The sequence below is a fragment of the Corythoichthys intestinalis genome, chromosome 6, assembly GCF_030265065.1.
Source record: "Corythoichthys intestinalis isolate RoL2023-P3 chromosome 6, ASM3026506v1, whole genome shotgun sequence".
NCBI lineage: Eukaryota > Metazoa > Chordata > Actinopteri > Syngnathiformes > Syngnathidae > Corythoichthys > Corythoichthys intestinalis.
In genome coordinates, this window is record NC_080400.1 from 7,655,791 (window position 1) to 7,674,720 (window position 18,930).

The 18,930-nt window shown below is 38.3% G+C and overlaps 1 protein-coding gene across 1 annotated transcript in view; it reads left to right on the forward strand.

Moving 5' to 3' along the window:
* The window catches only part of LOC130917826 (progesterone receptor-like), a 30,943-nt gene that overhangs the window by 2,435 nt on the left and 9,578 nt on the right, over window positions 1-18,930 (forward strand). Inside the window, exons 2-6 of the mRNA XM_057839554.1 lie at window positions 4,280-4,389; window positions 8,784-8,900; window positions 10,867-11,172; window positions 15,830-15,974; window positions 17,359-17,489. Coding sequence (XP_057695537.1) covers window positions 4,280-4,389; window positions 8,784-8,900; window positions 10,867-11,172; window positions 15,830-15,974; window positions 17,359-17,489 — 809 coding nt within the window. The remainder of the gene's footprint in view (window positions 1-4,279; window positions 4,390-8,783; window positions 8,901-10,866; window positions 11,173-15,829; window positions 15,975-17,358; window positions 17,490-18,930) is intronic.

Here is an 18,930-nt window from a genome sequence, read left to right on the forward strand (position 1 = left end):
CGTTAGCATTGATATACTCAGGTGAATGGGGGGAAAAAAGGCAACCTACTTTAGCCTGCTATAAAACATTGGCAGTTGTCTCGTGAAAGCAAACTTGCAGTCAAAAGGTGACACTTCAAACATGAAAAATTGCTGGTTAACAGCATTTGCAAACGAAAAAAATGAAGAAAATAATCTATTACTGACACTACATGCAATGACAAAAAGTGCTTTTAAGCTGAGTGTAAAGCTGAAGTTAGCGGTTTAGCGAACGTACTTCCGGTGAACATTTCAAAATAAAAGCATGTCATGTTTGTCATATAAATAACGATTTCTGGAGTTAATCCCTCATACTTCAGAATTCAGATTCTACACTAAGAATACCTTTAAAATGACACCCTTTATGAAAAATCTGATTGGCATTGAATAATTATTATAATGCTATTATATATAGTACTATACTATAATATTAATGCTAGGTGTTTTTTTAAGAAATGTTTTGAATCATGTTGGAAAGGCGAAGTCAGTGTTCTGAATCTGTTTACATTCCATTTTTTTGCACTAGTTAATTCTATCAGCATTTGAACTCATTTTTTATTTATGATTTATTATTGTTATTTACGTGTTTATTTGTACTTTAATAAAGAACTTAAGTGTTCCAAAATGTTTTTGTGAATTGATAAACGTCAACAAAAATGTCATTGCTAAATTAGTTAAAAAAAAAAAAAAGTTAATAGATTAGTCGACTAGTTGTAAAAATAGTCGGCTGACTAATCGAGAGAAAATTAGTCATTTGGGACAACCCTAATAGTAACCTTTGCTATGTGTGGAAGTCATTTAATGTTGTGAATCAACCGTTAAAGTTGTTAAAATTACTCCCGTTATTGCATTAGTTCCCTTCTGTCTACTTTTGACATGTGTAAGTTTAAGACTATTTCATTTAAAGATATATTTAAGTCAAGATTTTGCCAATTTTGGAGCATTTTAGATAAAAAGTTACTTAGGTTCGCTAGGAAGGTTCTCTACAAAAGAGCCTTCCTGAGAAGTCTACTGCTTCAAGATGGCGGCTGTTTACTAACGCATCTAGTTCTTTATTATACATGTTGCTAATGCAGCAGTGTCTGTCATTTGCATCTAGTTCTGTATATATGTGATATCTACCGAAGCATCATGTGGGCGTAGTTTGTAGGCTATCGGCTAGAGTCAGGTATTATTGGAGCCACCTAGCATAGTAGCATCGTGTTTGCAACGGCGTCACCCTTCCTTGACTGCTCCCCACTCCTGCTCTGCTCTTTCATCTCCGTGAGTCCGTCTTTCTCAGACTTTTCTCGCGTCAGTCAACCAACATAGTAACACTTTTCCCGCCTCAGTAACGGTTACGGCGTTGCCAAGATGAGAAAAGTAATTAATTGGATTACTCACTCCTGAAGAAAATAACGCCGTTAGTAAGGCCGTTATATTCTAACGCCGTTATTAACAACATTGATAGTAACCCATTAAATAAACACATTAAGCCAAAGGAAAAAAATACGAATCATTGAATTCCAGCGAGAAATAAATGACAGAAATGAAGCATTATTTGTCAAAAGAGCATGAGTGCACCTAGTGGTGAAAAAAGTTCCTAGTTTGAATAGTGTATAGTTCCTTCATAGTTACTATTATGAAATTAATAGGATCTGATCATGACTGACAATATACAAGACATTGATTGACTGAAAATGGTTCAAGATTAGCTGGAATGTCTTGTTTTCTCATGTATATTTAAAATTGCTCTTCACCTAAAAATATATTTGTTTTATCCGATTACTCGATTAATCGATAGAATTTTCAGTCGATTACTCGATTACTAAAATATTCGATAGCTGCAGCCCTACCTCGAGGTAAGCTATTGCGTTTTCAAACTTATCCCAGTATAATTATGTAGATTTTTAGCATCCAGAGCTGTCGTGTGCTAACAAATCCTGGAATCGAATGTAATTCATGTCTTGTACATTGTAACGCGTGGTAGGAAGGATACGTGAATAAAAGTACCAAAAGGGGGAGAAGCTTCCATTTATGCTGATTTATTCACAAAAAATAATATTTCCACCTTGACCACTCGTCACCCGGGAGCTCAGCGGTACACACACACGCGTTCCCAGACGAACTCCAACATAAAAGTAATGTCCATTTTAGAGTCACTGTCGCCACTGTAGCGTGCCATAGTGCTTTAATTATTTGGTATGATTTGGGGAAAACTCCCACGAAGAATAGTCAACAAAAAAGATAACAAGAGTAATCCAAATCCGCGTTTTTTTTCACTCACTCGAAGATCCAGGAATTAGACCAATCCCATGATAACGTTGCAGCCGCGATCTAGCCGTCGAATCCACAAAATAGACGGATCCGAAAAGCCGCTGCGGGACCGTCGAATCCAGAAAATAAATAGACAGATCCGAAACCAATATTGCAGCCGCGGTGGGACCGTCGCATCCAGAAAATAGACGGATCCTTTACTTGACTAAGGATCCAGGAAAAATGTTCGCGCGCCAGTTGTAATGCGTGGTAGGTAGGATACGTGGACCAAAAAGCGGAGAAGCTTCCACTTATGCACATTTATTCACAAAAAAAAATAATTCCCCCTTGACCACTCACCTCACTCCCCTTGTTTCAAAAGCAGCACATTGTGGCATTTTACTTCGCGAGTTTAGGCAGCAATACGCAATTGTAGTATACGCGACACATTTGGAAAGATCCCCTTTCTCATCACTGCGAGCCCGCAAAACATGGCGCCAACTATCGGTCAAAATGTGTTCTAAATATTATAGAATATTGCCATTGATTTAACATTTTATGTGTTTCTAACAATATGTTTTAGTACAACAGAACAATTGTGGTCTATTAGAGCCTACATGTAGTTAAGGTAGAGGATCACTTTAAGGCAGGGGTGTCCAAACTTTTTGCAAAGGGGGCCAGATTTGGCGTGGTAAAAATGTGGGGGGCCGACCTTGGCTGACGTGCTTTACGTAGAACAATATATTTAAGCAAAACTTAGCAAGCCATTCAGTGTGTCACACTTGCTTTATTTTTTTTTTAATGAATAATTTCAACAATCTCGCAACTAGCCTTTGCAGCGTTCTCTGTCTCTTTGCAAATGAGGCAAGACACAGTTTTTGCGTATTTTAGTGAAGAAATAGTCCGATTTCCACCTATCCTTGAAGCGTCGGCTGTCACCGTCACCTTTTTTTTTGTTGATTGTCGCCATTTTAGAAAATTGGAAGTAGAAGGTGACACGGAGTAATGTTGCTTAGCCCTTAAATACCTGCAACATGAAGCAATTATCAGAGAATCCCAAAATTTGAAAAATAAGGTCCTAATGAGGTAATAAGGCCTAATAAGGTCCTTTTTTTTTTTTCAAATTTGTGAAAAGTCAAAATTAATATGTGTAATAAGCGCTCTAATATCTATAACCCATGCTAAATCATGTTTTTTTTTCTTATGGAACCTGCAGATGCATGTGTTGACTTGCATCCATCTTTTTTTTTTTTCCAAAAAGAAATGTCAAAATTCTAAATTAGTCTGAAAATCATGAAATTTTAGGTGTATCAAATGTGATACATTTGGCAATAAAGGGTTAAAGTGCTGCTGCCTTTTAGTGGGTAAATGAAGAGCAGCATTTTGTGTGTAAGCTACTTCATATGCTGGTTGCAGTACTGCTGACCAATTTATTAAGTCTGTGTGCAGGCCAGATGTTATTGATTTTATGACAGAGGCTGGGGGCCGGATGAAATTTGACCACGGGCCGCATTTGGCCCCCGGGCCTGACTTTGGACATGTCTGCTTTAAGGACACACCTGCTGATAGACTTTGGTGTATTGTGTCATACAGTATTTAATGTTTTTAGTGATTTAATGTGCATAATTCATAACAGTCCAGTCAACATTTTGCGTTCCACAGCTACTACAACCACATTATACTGGTGAGTGGGGTGGCCAACAAATTCATAGAAGGGGCCGAGGTTTTGGTACATTACCGGCTTCGGGGATTTCACATAGAACTGGTAACCAAAAAATCGGTGCAACACCAGTCTGAAGCACTGATGACGATATGCGAGGTGTGTGTGAAAAGTTCCATTCATTATAACGATGCTCACTTGCATGTAAACCCTCCCCGACTAACGTACTGCTTCTTTCTCAGGAGTTTGGACGTCTTTTAGGTGCTCAACAATGATTTATTCTTGATCTACAATGTATAAAACTTTATAGAACACTTTTTACTATTTATAATACCTTCTGTATTTTGAAAAAATATTTTTTTGCAGTTTACCTCCTCAAAGGGCCTGCGTGATTTGCGGCGACGAGGCATCCGGTTGCCACTACGGCGTTCTAACATGTGGCAGCTGCAAAGTCTTTTTTAAAAGAGCAGTAGAAGGTGAGTGTATCCCAGCAGACATTTTTGGCCATGGTATAAAAAAGACGTAAAATTTGTATCAAAATACTGGTCGATACGGTTGCCGCAATTTTACTTCCGAAAACTGTGAAATGTTTATGTACTTTTAAATTAACTGCAATGTACCTTTACTCTTTCGTTGCCATTGGCAGTGCTCCATTTTGATTGGGAGGGTTGGCAGTGATTGATCACGTGATTGGAAATCGAGCCGGATCATGTCATTTTCAGAGAATCGGGTGTGTAAAAGATCGTGTTTTTAAAATGAATTTATTTTTATTTTTAAGTATCACTCATTGGCTGCTATTGACGGCGATAGACGCCCAACCCATTTTGACTGGGAGGGTTGGCAGGACCGCCCAGTAAATTTTGGATTGGACAGCTATCGCCGTGAATGGCAGTGAAAAATGATCACTCAATGCCAGCCTTCCCAGTTGAAATGGTAGCGAATAAGTTAAGTGCTAGAAGCAACAAAATAATCCTGCGGTATAAGGATTTTGCAAAAAAAAACAATAACAAAAAAACAAACAAACAAGAAAAGGCAAAGAAAATCACATTCAAGGTAGCATAATTTATCAAATTGGATGACCAACGTGATTTGTTAAAATATAAATATATTTATGTAAAGCAAAATATTAAAACATAATTTGTAGGAATGTGCTCAATCTGATCACGTGATAGGAAATCGGGCCATTTTTCAGGGGATCAGATTCGAGGGCAAAAGATCGGGGTTTTATTTTAAGGCAAGGCAAAACAAATTTATTTGTACAGCACAGTCCAACACAATTCAAAGTGCTTTACATCACATGAAGATCCACGAACAGATATAAAACGATACATAAAAATCACATTAAATTAACAAAGATAAAGGCAATTGAAACAGGAAATAGAAATAAAACTAGAAAATGAATTAAAAAAAACAGTTGATACTGGAAATAAACTCATACATACAAATCACATTAAATCATCAAGAGAGTTAAAAGCAATTGAAATTGAAAAAAAAAAAAACCCTAAAAAATAAAAATAATAAAAAGCAAATCACTTGAAATTTGAAATAAATTGGCAGTTTTGAATATGCTGTGGTAACGTTAGTGTTTCTACCCGTGATTTAAAGGAGCTAACAGTCTGAGCACATTTCAGACCTTGAAGTAGTTTGTTCCAGAGCTGAGGAACACCGTAACTAAATGCTGCCTCACCCTGCAGAGCATACAGTGTATCACAAAAGTGAGTACACCCCTTGCATTTCTGCAGATATTTAAGTATATCTTTTCATGGGACAACACTGACAAAATGACACTTTGACACAATGAAAAGTAGTCTGTGTGCAGCTTACCTCTTCAATCTTTGCAGCAATGCTGACAGTACACCTGTAATGAGTCACATGACATTTTGGAGGGAAAATGACAAGCAGTACTCAATTTGGACATTTGGGGATGTACATAGTTCCCATGCATTGTACTCACTTTTGTTGCCAGGGGTTTACATAATAATGGCTATATTTTGAAGGGAAAATAAATGGACTCTATTAAATAAGCTGCACACAGACTACTTAAATATCAGCAGAAATGCGAGGGGTGTACTCACTTTTGTGATACACTGTACAGCAGACTTGTTCCAGATGACGTTAGGGTCTATATGCTTCATAGAGGTCAAACATATCAAGCATCCACGGCAAAAAACACACCTTCTTAAAACTAGTTAAATTCTCTTGTTTTCATTGTAAATCCACTAGAAATAAGTGAAATTATCTGTCAGTGCTTCAAGTAAATTTTACTCACTTAGAGTAGTAATTTGTTTGCAAACAAAAAAAAATATATTTTTCTCCGCAGGACTAATAACCCTGTTATATGGCTCAAATGTTAAAAAAACAAACAAACAAAAAAAACAAAAAAACACATTTGGATGTGCGCTCTTTTCCTCAATGTACTCTATTTCCAACGTATCGTATTGAGACTTTATACAGTAGGCAGATCAGATTTATAAAATTAGGTGACTTGGACTCACATGCATAAATATTTGATCGGGACATTCCAAACTCATAGTGCAAATGTTACTGTAAAAAAAAAAAAAAAAAAAAGATAAAAACAGCTTTGGCCAAAAATAATACTGTGAAATGTAAGCTTTTAAATTTTTTTTTTTTTTTTTTAACTTTTAACAGTTCTTCAATTCATTGTTATGTAATGTAATAAATAATACAGTATATGAGATTTTTGATATTTTTATTTATTCAACTTCTGTACTGCTTATCCTTATCCTCCCTCCTTATCGTGTGGGTGCTGGAGCTTATCCCAGCTAACAATGGGCAGGAGGCTTAACCAGAGGTGGGTAGTAACGCGTTACATGTACTCCGTTGCATTTACTTGAGTAACCTTTTGAGGAAAAATGGACTTCTCAGAGTAGTTTTACAAAGCTATACATTTTTCTTTTACTTGAGTAGATTTGTAAAGAAAAAAAAACGCTTCTCTTACTCCGCTACTTTGGGCTACACAAGAGTCGTTACATTTTTCCTCTTTATTCTACATATTAGATTTATTATTGAATGCAAGCGATGCCAATACTAGCTTTACCGATTTCACCAATGAGACGTCGCAACGATAATCACATGACTCCATTACACCAATCAGACGCAAGCTTGCTAGCCTGTTCAATCACGTGGGGTCTTTAAAGCACCGTAAAATATAAAGTACCGTATTGGCCCGAATATAAGACGGCCCTGATTATAAGACGACCTACTCTTTTTCAAGACTCAAGTTTGAAAAAAAGACTTTTTGAACACCGAATTCATTTTTATACAGAAAATAATTACAGTACATCTGAAACAAATGATCATAACAATATATTTGAGAGGATAATCATATTATTTTACCTCCAATCTTAATATCTGAACAATTAAATATGTAAACTAAAGTGCAATCACATTCGTAAATGAATGGCTTCTGGTTTTTGAAATGTAAATCAACCAATCTATTGTGATCAAACAACAAAATTGCAATAACTGCATTAACCATCAAAGTGGAGTCTAACTGTAACTGTAGTCTTGAAACAAATCTGAATAAGGACAAACATTGCAATAACATAATGCAAACTGTTTAAACTTGAGAGTAGCTGAGATCTGTCATGACAGAACATCGCTTCACTGATATCTGGCGCCATCTAGCGTCGTGAATGGGGAGAGTAGCTGAGATCTGTCATGACAGAACATCGCTTCAATGATATCTGGTGCCATCCAGCGTCGTGAATGGGTATAATGTCTCGACTGCAAATATAAGACGACCCCCTCTTTTCCCAGTGTTATTTCAATACAAAAAACACCGTCTTATATTCGGGCCGATATGGTATTTGACATAGAGCGTTACTATCAATATTTAAACCTCTCTCCCAGGTTTTATTTGGCACCGATTGACCACGGAAAACCGGAGATATGATCCTTTGAATTTTATAATAGTAACTATGAAGTAACTATTCACTATTCAAACTAGGAACTATTTTCTCCACTGGAGGGCACTCGTGCTCTTTGGACGAATAATGCTTCATTTCTGTCATTTTTTTTCTCTCGCCAGAATTCAATGATTTTTTAAAATTTGTATTTCTTTGGCTCAATATGGCAGTATTAAATGGTTATTGTACAGTATAATTATAACAACAGTTCATTTAGGTGTGGTGAGAGAATAAAAATATCATTGTTTAAAAAAAAAAAAAATCAAACAAAAATGTAAGCAGTTCCTCGCAATGTTACTCATTACTTGAGTATTCTTTTCACCAAATACTTTTTTATTTGTACTTGAGTACATTTTTTTAGATGACTACTTTTACTTTTACTTGAGTGATATTATTTTGAAGTAACATGACTTTCACTTGAGTAAAATTTTCAGCTACTCTACCCACCTTTGCCTTTAACTGGTTCCCAGCCAATTGGAGATTTTTAGTATTTTACTGTTTCTTTTTTCTGGTATTTTTTTTCTTGTATATACAGTATACCCAACAAACATTACATTACATTCAAGGAGTAGACATTTTACATGAGTGTGGGGGAGTTAACTCCAAACATTCTTGTCCATTTGTTTTCTCCCTCAAAACGTGTCCGTTAACCTTCTTTGGTAACTGCGGGAGGTGCTTAGCAACGCTATCTCACTCTTTTAGGTTTTGTTTTGCTTATTATCGCGCCATGGTGGATACTCGAGAGCCATCGTGTCTCACCGCGGCCGTGTCACTCTGTCCTTACAGCCTTGCTGCTATCTCATTTTCTCCTTCAGAGCTCTTTACAAAACACTCAGGAGCCCTTCAACGTGTCTTTTGCCTCGTCTTCAGGCTCTACTTTTGTAATTGAAAAGAAAACAAGAGCAAATGAAATGATGTGTATTGTTTGTTGTGCCCCAAAGGCCATCACAGCTACTTGTGTGCCGGGCGGAATGATTGCATCGTGGACAAGATCCGGAGGAAAAACTGCCCGGCGTGTCGCCTGCGCAAGTGCTATCAAGCGGGGATGATGCTAGGAGGTAAAATACGCATTTTGGGTTATATCGTGTGGAAATGTTGGATTTTATTGCACAAACAATTCGTTGCTTCACTTGTTCACTAACATTTCTGTCTGCCTGAGAAAAAAAGCAAGCGAGCAGTTTTTTTGGGTTAGCCAAATCATGTAATTGGCATCCGCCTTAAAAAATGTATGCTGTATTAAAATTTTCACTTTGATGTCAAAGTTCTTTAACTTTCGACATTTTGGAATAATCCATTCATCCAGGGAAGCTCAGACATCACTCTCCACAGCCGCTTCAACCAGCTCCTCTGGCAGGGATTCCAAGGTGTTCCCAAGCCAGCCGAGAGACATAGTCCTTCCACCGGAACACCTCTCCAGGGAGGCTTCCGAATCAGATGCCCGAGCCACCTCACCTGGCTCCTGTCAACTCGGAGGATTAGCGGCTCGACCCTGAGTCCCTCCTGGATGACCAAGATTCTCACCCTATCTCTAAGGGAGAACCCGAACACCCTGCGGAGGAAACTCATTTTTGCCGCTTGTATCCGGGATCTTGTTCTTTCGGTCGTGACCCACAGCTCGTGAACATAGGTGAGGGTAGGAACGTAAATCCCCTGGTAAATGGAGCGCTTCGCCTTTTGGCCAAGCTCCTTCTTCACCGCAACGGACCGATATAAAGTCTGCATCACTGTAGAGGCTGCACCTCTCGATCTCCCGTTCACTTCTACCCTCACTCATGAACAAGACCCCAAGATACTTGAACTCCTCCATCTAGGACAGGATCTCATCCCCGACCCGGAGAGCGCACGCCACCCTTTTCCAACTGAGGACCATGGTCTCGGAATTGGAGATGCTGGTCTTCATCCCAACCGCTTCACACTCGGCCGTGAACCGCTCCAGTGAGAGTTGGAGATCACGGCTTTATGAAGCCAACAGCACCACATCATCTGCAAAAAGCAGAGATGCAATGCTGAGGCCACCAATCCGGACCCCCTCAACGCTTCAGCTACGCCTAGAAACTTCATCTATGAAAGTTGTGCGACAGAATAAGTGACAAAAGGCAACTTTGGCGGAGTCAAGGCCTCACTGGGAAGGAATCTGTCAGGGAAATTCAATTTTTAACTCCAAGACAAGTGTCAACTCGATAGCTGGATGAGAAATGAATCAGACCCCAACCATGGATTGCTTGCTTCGAAGGCTTTATGAACAAGAGCTCTCGGGGACAGACGCGGAGCCACGCACAAAGCGTCCTCTCCGCATGTGGACAAAAGAGAAATGCAGGGCGTGCCTCTATTTATGGGTTGACATTATAGAAACAAAACCGAAACTTACTATAGCATATAGTACATTGTTCTCATGCAAGCGTAATAAAAGCATACAAAATATGATGTATAATGGTTGTGTTTTAAGCATGAATAAAATTCTCTCACAGAATCCCACTTACTGATGGCAATGGGGACCAAACTCTGGCACCAGTCGTACAGGGACCGAATAGCTCTTACCGAGGGGCTTGGTACCCTGTACTACCGAGGTCTTTGAAGTATTCTCCCCACCGACTCATGATGTGCCATGTTTTTTTGAACAAGTTTTTGCGAAAAATCCAGAATAAAAAAAAACAGGCATTCAATTATCATTTTTTCGGCCAAATATCACAATCACAATCTGCGTTAGAAAGAAAAAAAATCTCAGTTTAAAAGTAATTTCAATGACACAGCGCTTTAATTTTTCAAATTTTTGAAACACAATTTTGCAAAAAGTCCCCCCATAAATTAGGTGTTCATTTTTATAGGAATAAATTTTTAGCAAAATTTCCCAGGAAAAAACAGCGGCTCATCATTTTTTTCTCTCCTGTCTGAAGAACTATCCATGTTGGATGTGTCTTAATCCTCCGTTAGCAGATTTATTGAAGTATCTGGCGCTAAAGTGAAAACAATTAAGTCGATTTGTAACACGGTTCTCAAATCAAATATTTGGCTCCGCCCTTTCAGGCAGGAAACTGAAACGCTTCGGGGCCCTGAAGGCACTAGGCTTGTCGGCGTCCGCAGTCTTCCCACCGCACTTGTCAGTGTCTGCGGACGGCCAAGCCCTCGGCACGGCGGCAGGTGTTCCCGGCGTGCAGGAGATGACATTTTCGCAGCAGATCATCAACATCTTGGAGAACATTGAACCCGAGACTGTCTTCTCGGGCTATGACGGCGCCCAGGCTGATGTGCCACATCTACTGCTCACCAGCCTCAATAGGCTGTGCGAAAAGCAACTGCGGTGGATCGTTAAATGGTCCAAGTCTCTGCCGGGTAAGATTTCACCAAAGTATAAGCCTGCCAAAACCACATTTTCCCATTTCGGCAGTCCATCCCATTTTGATAATATTATGTCCTGTCACTATTTATGCGCTGAACCTACCACCAGGAAAAACCGACTCTCTTCTTTCGTTTAGGGAAATAAACGACTTTGTAACTTTTTCCATTCTTTAGTAACCAGCAGAGGAATATGGTTCAGTTTCTTCAAGAACAGCGGTTTTGTGAAGGAAAAAATAATCACATTAAGAAGAGTGGCTTTGACACAATTTATTTTTCTTGCTTTTTTTAATTTAAATTTCAAACTACAGCATATATAAAAAAAAATACAAAAATAAAACTTTAAGGGTAAAAATACAGTGGTATAAAAAAGTGAACCATTTGGAATTTCTCACATTTCTGCATAAAAGCACCATCAAATGGGATCTGATCTTTGTCAAAATCACACAGATGAAAAAACAGTGTCTGCTTTAACGAAAACCACCCAACCATTTATTGGTTTTCATGTTTTGATGAAGGGGGATAAAAATAACTAAGTGAACCATTACATTTAATATTTTGTCCCCCTCCCCACCCTTGGCAGCAATAACTTCAACCAGATGCTTCCATTAACTATCAGTCTGGCACATCGATCAGGACTAACCTTGGCCCAGTCTTCGCTACAAAACTGCTGTACTTCAGTCAGATTCCTGGGATGTCTGGCATGAAGTCTTTAGCATCTCAATGTGGTTCAAGTCTGGACTTTGACTTGGCCACTTCAAAACATGTATTTTGTTCTTCTGAAACCATTCTGAAGATGATTCACATCTGTGTTTTGGATTATTGTCTTGTTGCAGCATCCATTCTCTTTTTAGCTTCAACTGTCTTACAGACAGCCCCAGGTTTTCCTGCAAAACATCCTGATAAACTTTTTAAATTCATTCTTCTATTAATGATTGCAAGTTGTCCAAGCAAAACAGCCCCAAATCATGATGCTCGCTCCACCATGCTTCACGGTGAGGATGAGGTGTTGACATTGGTGAGCTGTTCCATTTTTTCTCTACACATGATGTTGTGTATTACTCCCAAACAATTCAAAATATGCAAAATATTTTGCCAAAACTTCTGTGGAGTGTCCGAATGCCTTTTTGCAAATATTAAACGCGCAACAACGTTTTTTAGACAGCAGCGGCTTCCTCTGTGGAGTCATTCCATGAACACCATTCTTGGCCATAGTTTTACGCAGAGTTGATATGTGCACATAGATATTGGACTGTGCCATTGATTTCTGTAAGTCTTTAGCAGACACTCTAGGGTTCTTTTTTACCTCTCTGAGTATTCTGAGCCAAACTCTTGGCATCATCTTTGGTGGATTGCCACTCTTTGGTTGAGAAGCAACAGTGCCAAACTCTCTCCATTTGTGGACAACTTCTCTGACTGTCGATTGATGAACATCTAGACTTTTAGAGATGGTTTTGTATCTTTTCCCAGCTTTATACAAATCAACAATCCTTGATCGCAGTTCTTCAGACAGCTCTTTTGACTGAGCCATGATGCACATCAGACAACGCTTCTCATCAAGACAATTCTTACCGGGTGTGTGTTTTATAGTGGGAAGGGCAGCTTTAAACCCCTCATCAGTAACTGGGCACACACCTGACTTAAATTGTTTGGTAAAAATTGGGTTTCAATTGCTATTTAATTCTCCTTAGGCAGAGGGTTCACTTACTTTTTTTCCCCTTTCTGCTTCGTGAGCTTCCCTTGCAGTCTTAGAGCAATCACATCATTTTCCAAGTATTTTGGATTTCACCTAAAGTTACGTCAAAATACTTAGTATAAGAAACTTTAAAATGCATTAAAATAATAATTAGGGCTGTCAAAATTATCGCGTTAACGGGCGGTAATTAATTTTCTAAATTAATCACGTTAAAATATTTGACGCAATTAACACACATGCCCCGCTCAAACAGATTAAAATGACAGCACAGTGTAACGCCAACTTGTTACTTGTGTTTTTTGGAGTTTTGCCGCCCTCTGCTGGCGTTTGGGTGCGACTGATTTTATGGGCTTAAGCACCCATGAGCACTGTGTAATTATTGACATCAACAATGGCGGGCTACTAGTTTATTTTTTGATTCAAAATTTTACAAATTTTATTAAAATGAAAACATTACGAGGTGTTTTAATATAAATTTTCTATAACTTGTACTAACATTTATCTTTTAAGAACTACAAATCATTCTATCCATGGATAGCTTTAACAGAATGTTAATAATGTTAATGCCATCTTGGTGATTTATTGTTATAATAAACAAATACAGTACTTATGTACCGTATTTTGAATATATATATCCATCTTGTGTCTTATCTTTCCATTCCAACAATAATTTACAGAAAAATATGGCATATATTTAATAGATGGTTTGAATTGCGATAAATTACGATGAATTTTTAAGTTGTAATTAACTCGGTTAAAAATTTTAATCGTTTGACAGCAATAATAATATAAGATGTTCTGCTTACCATTACTGCTGAGAAGTGGATGGAGAGTGAAGGCCATTTCATACTAGCGGCATCCTCGTGTGAAAGAGTGCACCTCAATCCATTCACTGTGTATGTGCGAAAGTGAGCGGCGGCGGCTGTTTTGGACAGAGCGGAAAGTCTTGAGTGACAGAAATTGCTTTTTCAGTCTTGTCTGTGTTTTCCACTATATATATATATACAGTCGGGAGAACAAGTATTTGATACACTCACAATGGGAAAACCCATTGGAGGTGTATCAAATACTTGTTCTCCCCACTGTATGTCAGAGGTTGCGCTAGACATTTTCGTTGTCTGTCATTTTGACTGACAGGGTCATAAAAATCCGGTCATAGTCTATTTTTACCCGTCACTTAAATTTTTAAAATGATAATGATGACATATTCAATAGTATTTAGTTTTCATTCATTTTTAATTAATATTGTAACGCTTGCTTGGCGGCGAAAAATTAGACACGGAAGTCGTGGTATTTTTCTCCCCTTTTTACTCTGCTTACCGCCAACAACTCCGCCCCCAAAGAAAAGAAGGCAACGATATAGACCCCAATCACCAACGTCACACAATGATCTTAATTGTGGTTGTCTGCCCAAAATCTTCTAAATATATATTAAATGCATCTTACCGGATATAAAAAGACTACTACATAGTCTGTGGTGATCGTTTGGTGCCCAGATTTCTTGTCGAATTACAGCAGTCCATCTCGCTCTCATCTTCGCGTCTCTCAGAATACGGTAGAACTTCAAGTCTCTCCGTCTATCTTCTCTGTTACAGCAACCAACCGCGACACACGCCTTCACCATTTTGATTATTAATATTGACGAGCAGAAAAACACGCCGTAATAGGAGGCATGTACGTAGCGGTAATGTATAAACATGACGGGCTGACGCACAATATGGCGACTCCGGTCAGGGGGGCGGAGTTGTGACGTCATGTGATTGGGGTCTATACACAGGCGGCAATCTTGTCCATCAATTGGATGACGCGCTGGCACACCGGGTGCACCAATAAGAACCTCGCGTTGATGTGTCAATCACAGTCCCGCCGCCAGACCCCGGTTACACTACAATATTCAGACAGAATAGCCAACGACGTCATGCATTAAGAGAGACAATAGCTAATTAATATGCTAACTCGCCACCCTGTGGTCTGGGGTGTGAATTGCAACCTGTCAAAATGACTGACGGACTTCAGTTTTTTCCGTCACCGTTTTAAAAAACCGGTCAACGACGGAAAATTTCCGGTTAACGCGACCCCTGCTGTATGTATATATATATGAACGTAAAACAGTCTCAAATCTTGGTTAAAAGCAAAAAAATCGGGCAGTTAGCATTTATTTTATGTAAATAGTCTCAAATCTTGGTTAAAAGCAAAAAATCGGGCAGTTAGCATTTATTTTATGTAAATATTACAAATTATGACACCAATGCTGTAGCGGTTAATTTCTCCCATGGATTTTTTTGACGTTTCAAAATGCATGCATGATACGAAAAATATAATAATTACCTTGAATCCTCGAACAAATCACTCCTGAGACAATCCTTCCTGTGTGTATGTGGTACAGCTTTCGTATTTTTTCAACCTAAATCCGGCGTTGGGATGTTTGAGAATAACTGACCAACTTCAATCGACTGAAGCGGAGTGTGGGACGGACCCCTACTTGAAGGCGTGGCGCAGTGTCTGGGGAATGTGTCCCGTCAATATAATTAAAAAGTCTATGTTTTACGTTATGCGAACCGTAAGTTGTTTGGTTTCGCAGACTTCAACTGTGAACACAAAACCGCTTTTGCCAACAAGCAAGTCGCTTTCACGTGACAGTTTAACTTAGGTCTTTACGATATTATGATTTTAAGCTTCGTTTCTATGGTAATTAGAATTCAAAGATACTCCCGCCGCACAAACACAGACAAGCACTATGCACAAGCTAATCAGAAAGATAGGTGCTAGGGACCAAATGTTGGACGAAGGACGGGCACCATCAAGTCGAAACGTTATAGGTCGAGAACATCATAACCCGAGGACTCCCTGTAATCAAATATTTACACCTAAAATTGGATCATTTTAATCAATATTTAATCGTTCTAGTGCTAGTTGATTCCCATCTTGACATTGACACTTTTGGTTTCCTTTGCGAAGGCTTTCGTAATCTTCACATCACCGACCAGATGACGCTCATCCAGTACTCGTGGATGAACCTGATGGTGTTTTCTCTCGGCTGGCGGTCCTTTAAGAACGTCACCAGGGAATATATGTACTTTGCGCCCGACCTCGTTCTAAGTTTGTAAGTATGAATTCATCATTTGGTAAACTGCCACTGACGGCAGTGGTCATCCAATCCGTTTTGACTGGGTCGGGCAGATAAATTTTTGTTTGTATTGAAGTGTTTAAACAGTTTTATGAATTCCTTCAACTTCTTACTTTTCTAGACTTTTCTATCCTAACAAAATGTTTTTTTCTTGAAAATAATATTTCTTCATTCTCGCGACATTCACTTTTTTTCTGGTTTAATCTATGAATAAAAAATAAAATGTTATTGTGATTAATGGCTGCCAGAAACGATTACCGTATTGGCCCGAATATAAGGGAACTGAAAAAAGTGGGGGTCGTCTCATGTTCGAGGTCTAGACATTATACTCATTCACGACGCTAGATGGCGCCAGACATCATTGAAGCGATGTTCTGTCATGACAGATCTCAGCTACTCTCAGGTTTAACCAGTTTGCATTATTTTATTGCAATGTTTTTCCTTATTCAGATTTGTTTCAAGACCACAGTTAGTTAGATTTCACTTTGATGGTTAATGCAGTTATTGCAATTTTGTTGTTTTATCACAATAGATTGGTTTATTTACATTTAAAAACCGAAAGCCATTCATTTATGAATGTGATTGCACTTTAGTTTACATAATTAAATGTTCAGATATTAAGATTCGAATGAGGTGAAATAACATGCTTTTTTTCCTCAAATGTGTTGTTATAATCATTTGTTTCAGATGTACTGTAATTATTTTCTGTATAAAAATTAATTTGGTGTTCAAAAAGTCTCTTTCAAACTTGAGTCTTAAAAATTAATTTGGTGTTCAAAAAGTCTCTTTCAAACTTGAAAAAGAGGGGGTCGTCTTATAATCAGGGCCGTCTTATATTCGGGCCAATACGTTATTTCAGAAAATCACCAGTAATTTTTGTGACGAGTCAGCTAATCGGCTTATATGAACGATTAATCGATGATCAAAGTACTTGTCGAATAATCTCATAAACGTATAATTGGTTAATCGTTGCAGCCTTAATCATAATATTTGGAAGTCACAAATTTCGGACCATTTTTTTTCCCTCTTAAATTTGTTCATACGTTTGTCTTTATTTCCACGTTTTACTTTTCACTTTTTTATAAACACTTTCCGTAAACGACAAATCAATTTTAAAAACTATTGTTGATTAACCTCCTAATCAAATATTTGATTGATCGCGGCAGCACTAATCGTAACAGTACGAATTTTGAAACTTTCAACAAATTTCAACAAACTAGGTTACTCATACGTTGACATTATTTTTGCTTATTTTGTATTTAAAAGAAGAGCAAAAAATCCAAGTTACGATTTGTCTGAGTGTGTCAATTTTTTTCGGGTGCCGCCCTCTATTGCTGCGCCCCTCCCCCATCCTTCACAGGGAACAAATGAGGAGATCCCCAATTTACGACTTGTGCCTGGCCATCCAATTCATCCCGCAGGAGTTCGCCAACCTGCAAGTGACTCGTGAGGAGTTCCTCTGCATGAAGGCCATCATTTTGCTCAACACAGGTAAAACTGCAAAAAAACGGAATTTAGAAACAAGAAAATTAACATGAAAAATGGATTTCTAAGAGAAACAACTTCAAAATCATTGAGTCTTCTTCAAGGATTACAGGCAGGGTTGCCAAATAAAACCCAAAGTGAAATGGAAACAGCGAAATAAAAATGCTGCACAGCTGTCTTGGGTGAAAACCAACATAGCGGAGTGCTGCATTCTTTCTGTTTACATCCTATTGCGGGCTGATGAGCATTGGCTCGACTGCATGACATCATAGATAAACACAAAAGCGCCTACTCAGATGCCGGCTTTGTCGCAGCTGCCGAGTCCAGCGGCTGGAACTTCGCAAAGTGCTTGCTTGGAAGTGTAGTTTTTCCAGGGGTGAGTCGAGTAGCCAAAATTTTTACTCAGAACTAACAGTAGGGTTACCTCAAAATAATATTACGTGAGTAAAAAAACTGAAGTACAACTGAAAAGTATTCCATGAAAAAAATACTGAATGAGTAACTACGTACAATGTCTTATTAAACAAGAGTACATTTTTTATCTCAGCACAACACCATCTATATGAGTTGTTATTATTATGCTATACTATATCCTATTTAATGACCATATTAGGCCAAAATAAATACACAAAAGTCATTGAATTCCATCTAGAAAAATCTACAAAAATAAAATATCACCGACCCAAAGAGTGCCCTCTAGTGTAGAAAAATGATTTCCTACCATGAAATTAAAATGATCATATCTCCTGTTTTTCGTGGTCTATTGGTGCCAAATAAAAACTGAGTAAGAGGTTTAAAACGGCATTTTCAAGTCATGATGACGGCAGTGCTCGATGTGAAATAGTTTATTTTTCATGGTGCTTTGAAGAAGCCGCGTGATTGAACAGGCTGGGGTGGTCACAGGACTTCCGACTGCAAGCTTTTGTGTGGTCATTAGACTGTATTGTTGGATCTAATTGGCATAACGGATTCAGTGTTGTTTTTGGCAGCCATTTTAATTTTCGTCTTAGTCTTTTGGACGAAATTACTTATTAGTCTTAGTCATATTTTAGTCATTTCGAAATGTGTTCGTCTTTGTCTAGTTTTAGTCGACGAAAATTCAGACAAATTTCGTCTAGATTTAGTCGACAATCCTAAAAATATTTTCGTTTAGATGCAGTGTTTGAATATTATTATATTATATTTAGGGCTGTCAAAATTATCGCGTTAACGGGCGTTAATTAATTTTTTAAATTAATCACGTTAAAATATTTGACGCAATTAACGCAGATGGCCCGCTCAGACAGATTTAAATGACAGTGCAGTGAAACGCTCACTTGTTGTGTCCATGGAGTTTTGCCGCCCTCTGCTGGCGCTTGGGTGCGACTGATTTTATAGGCTTCAGCTCCCATCAGCATTGTGTAATTATTGACATCAATGGCGGGCTACTAGTTTATTTTTTGATTGA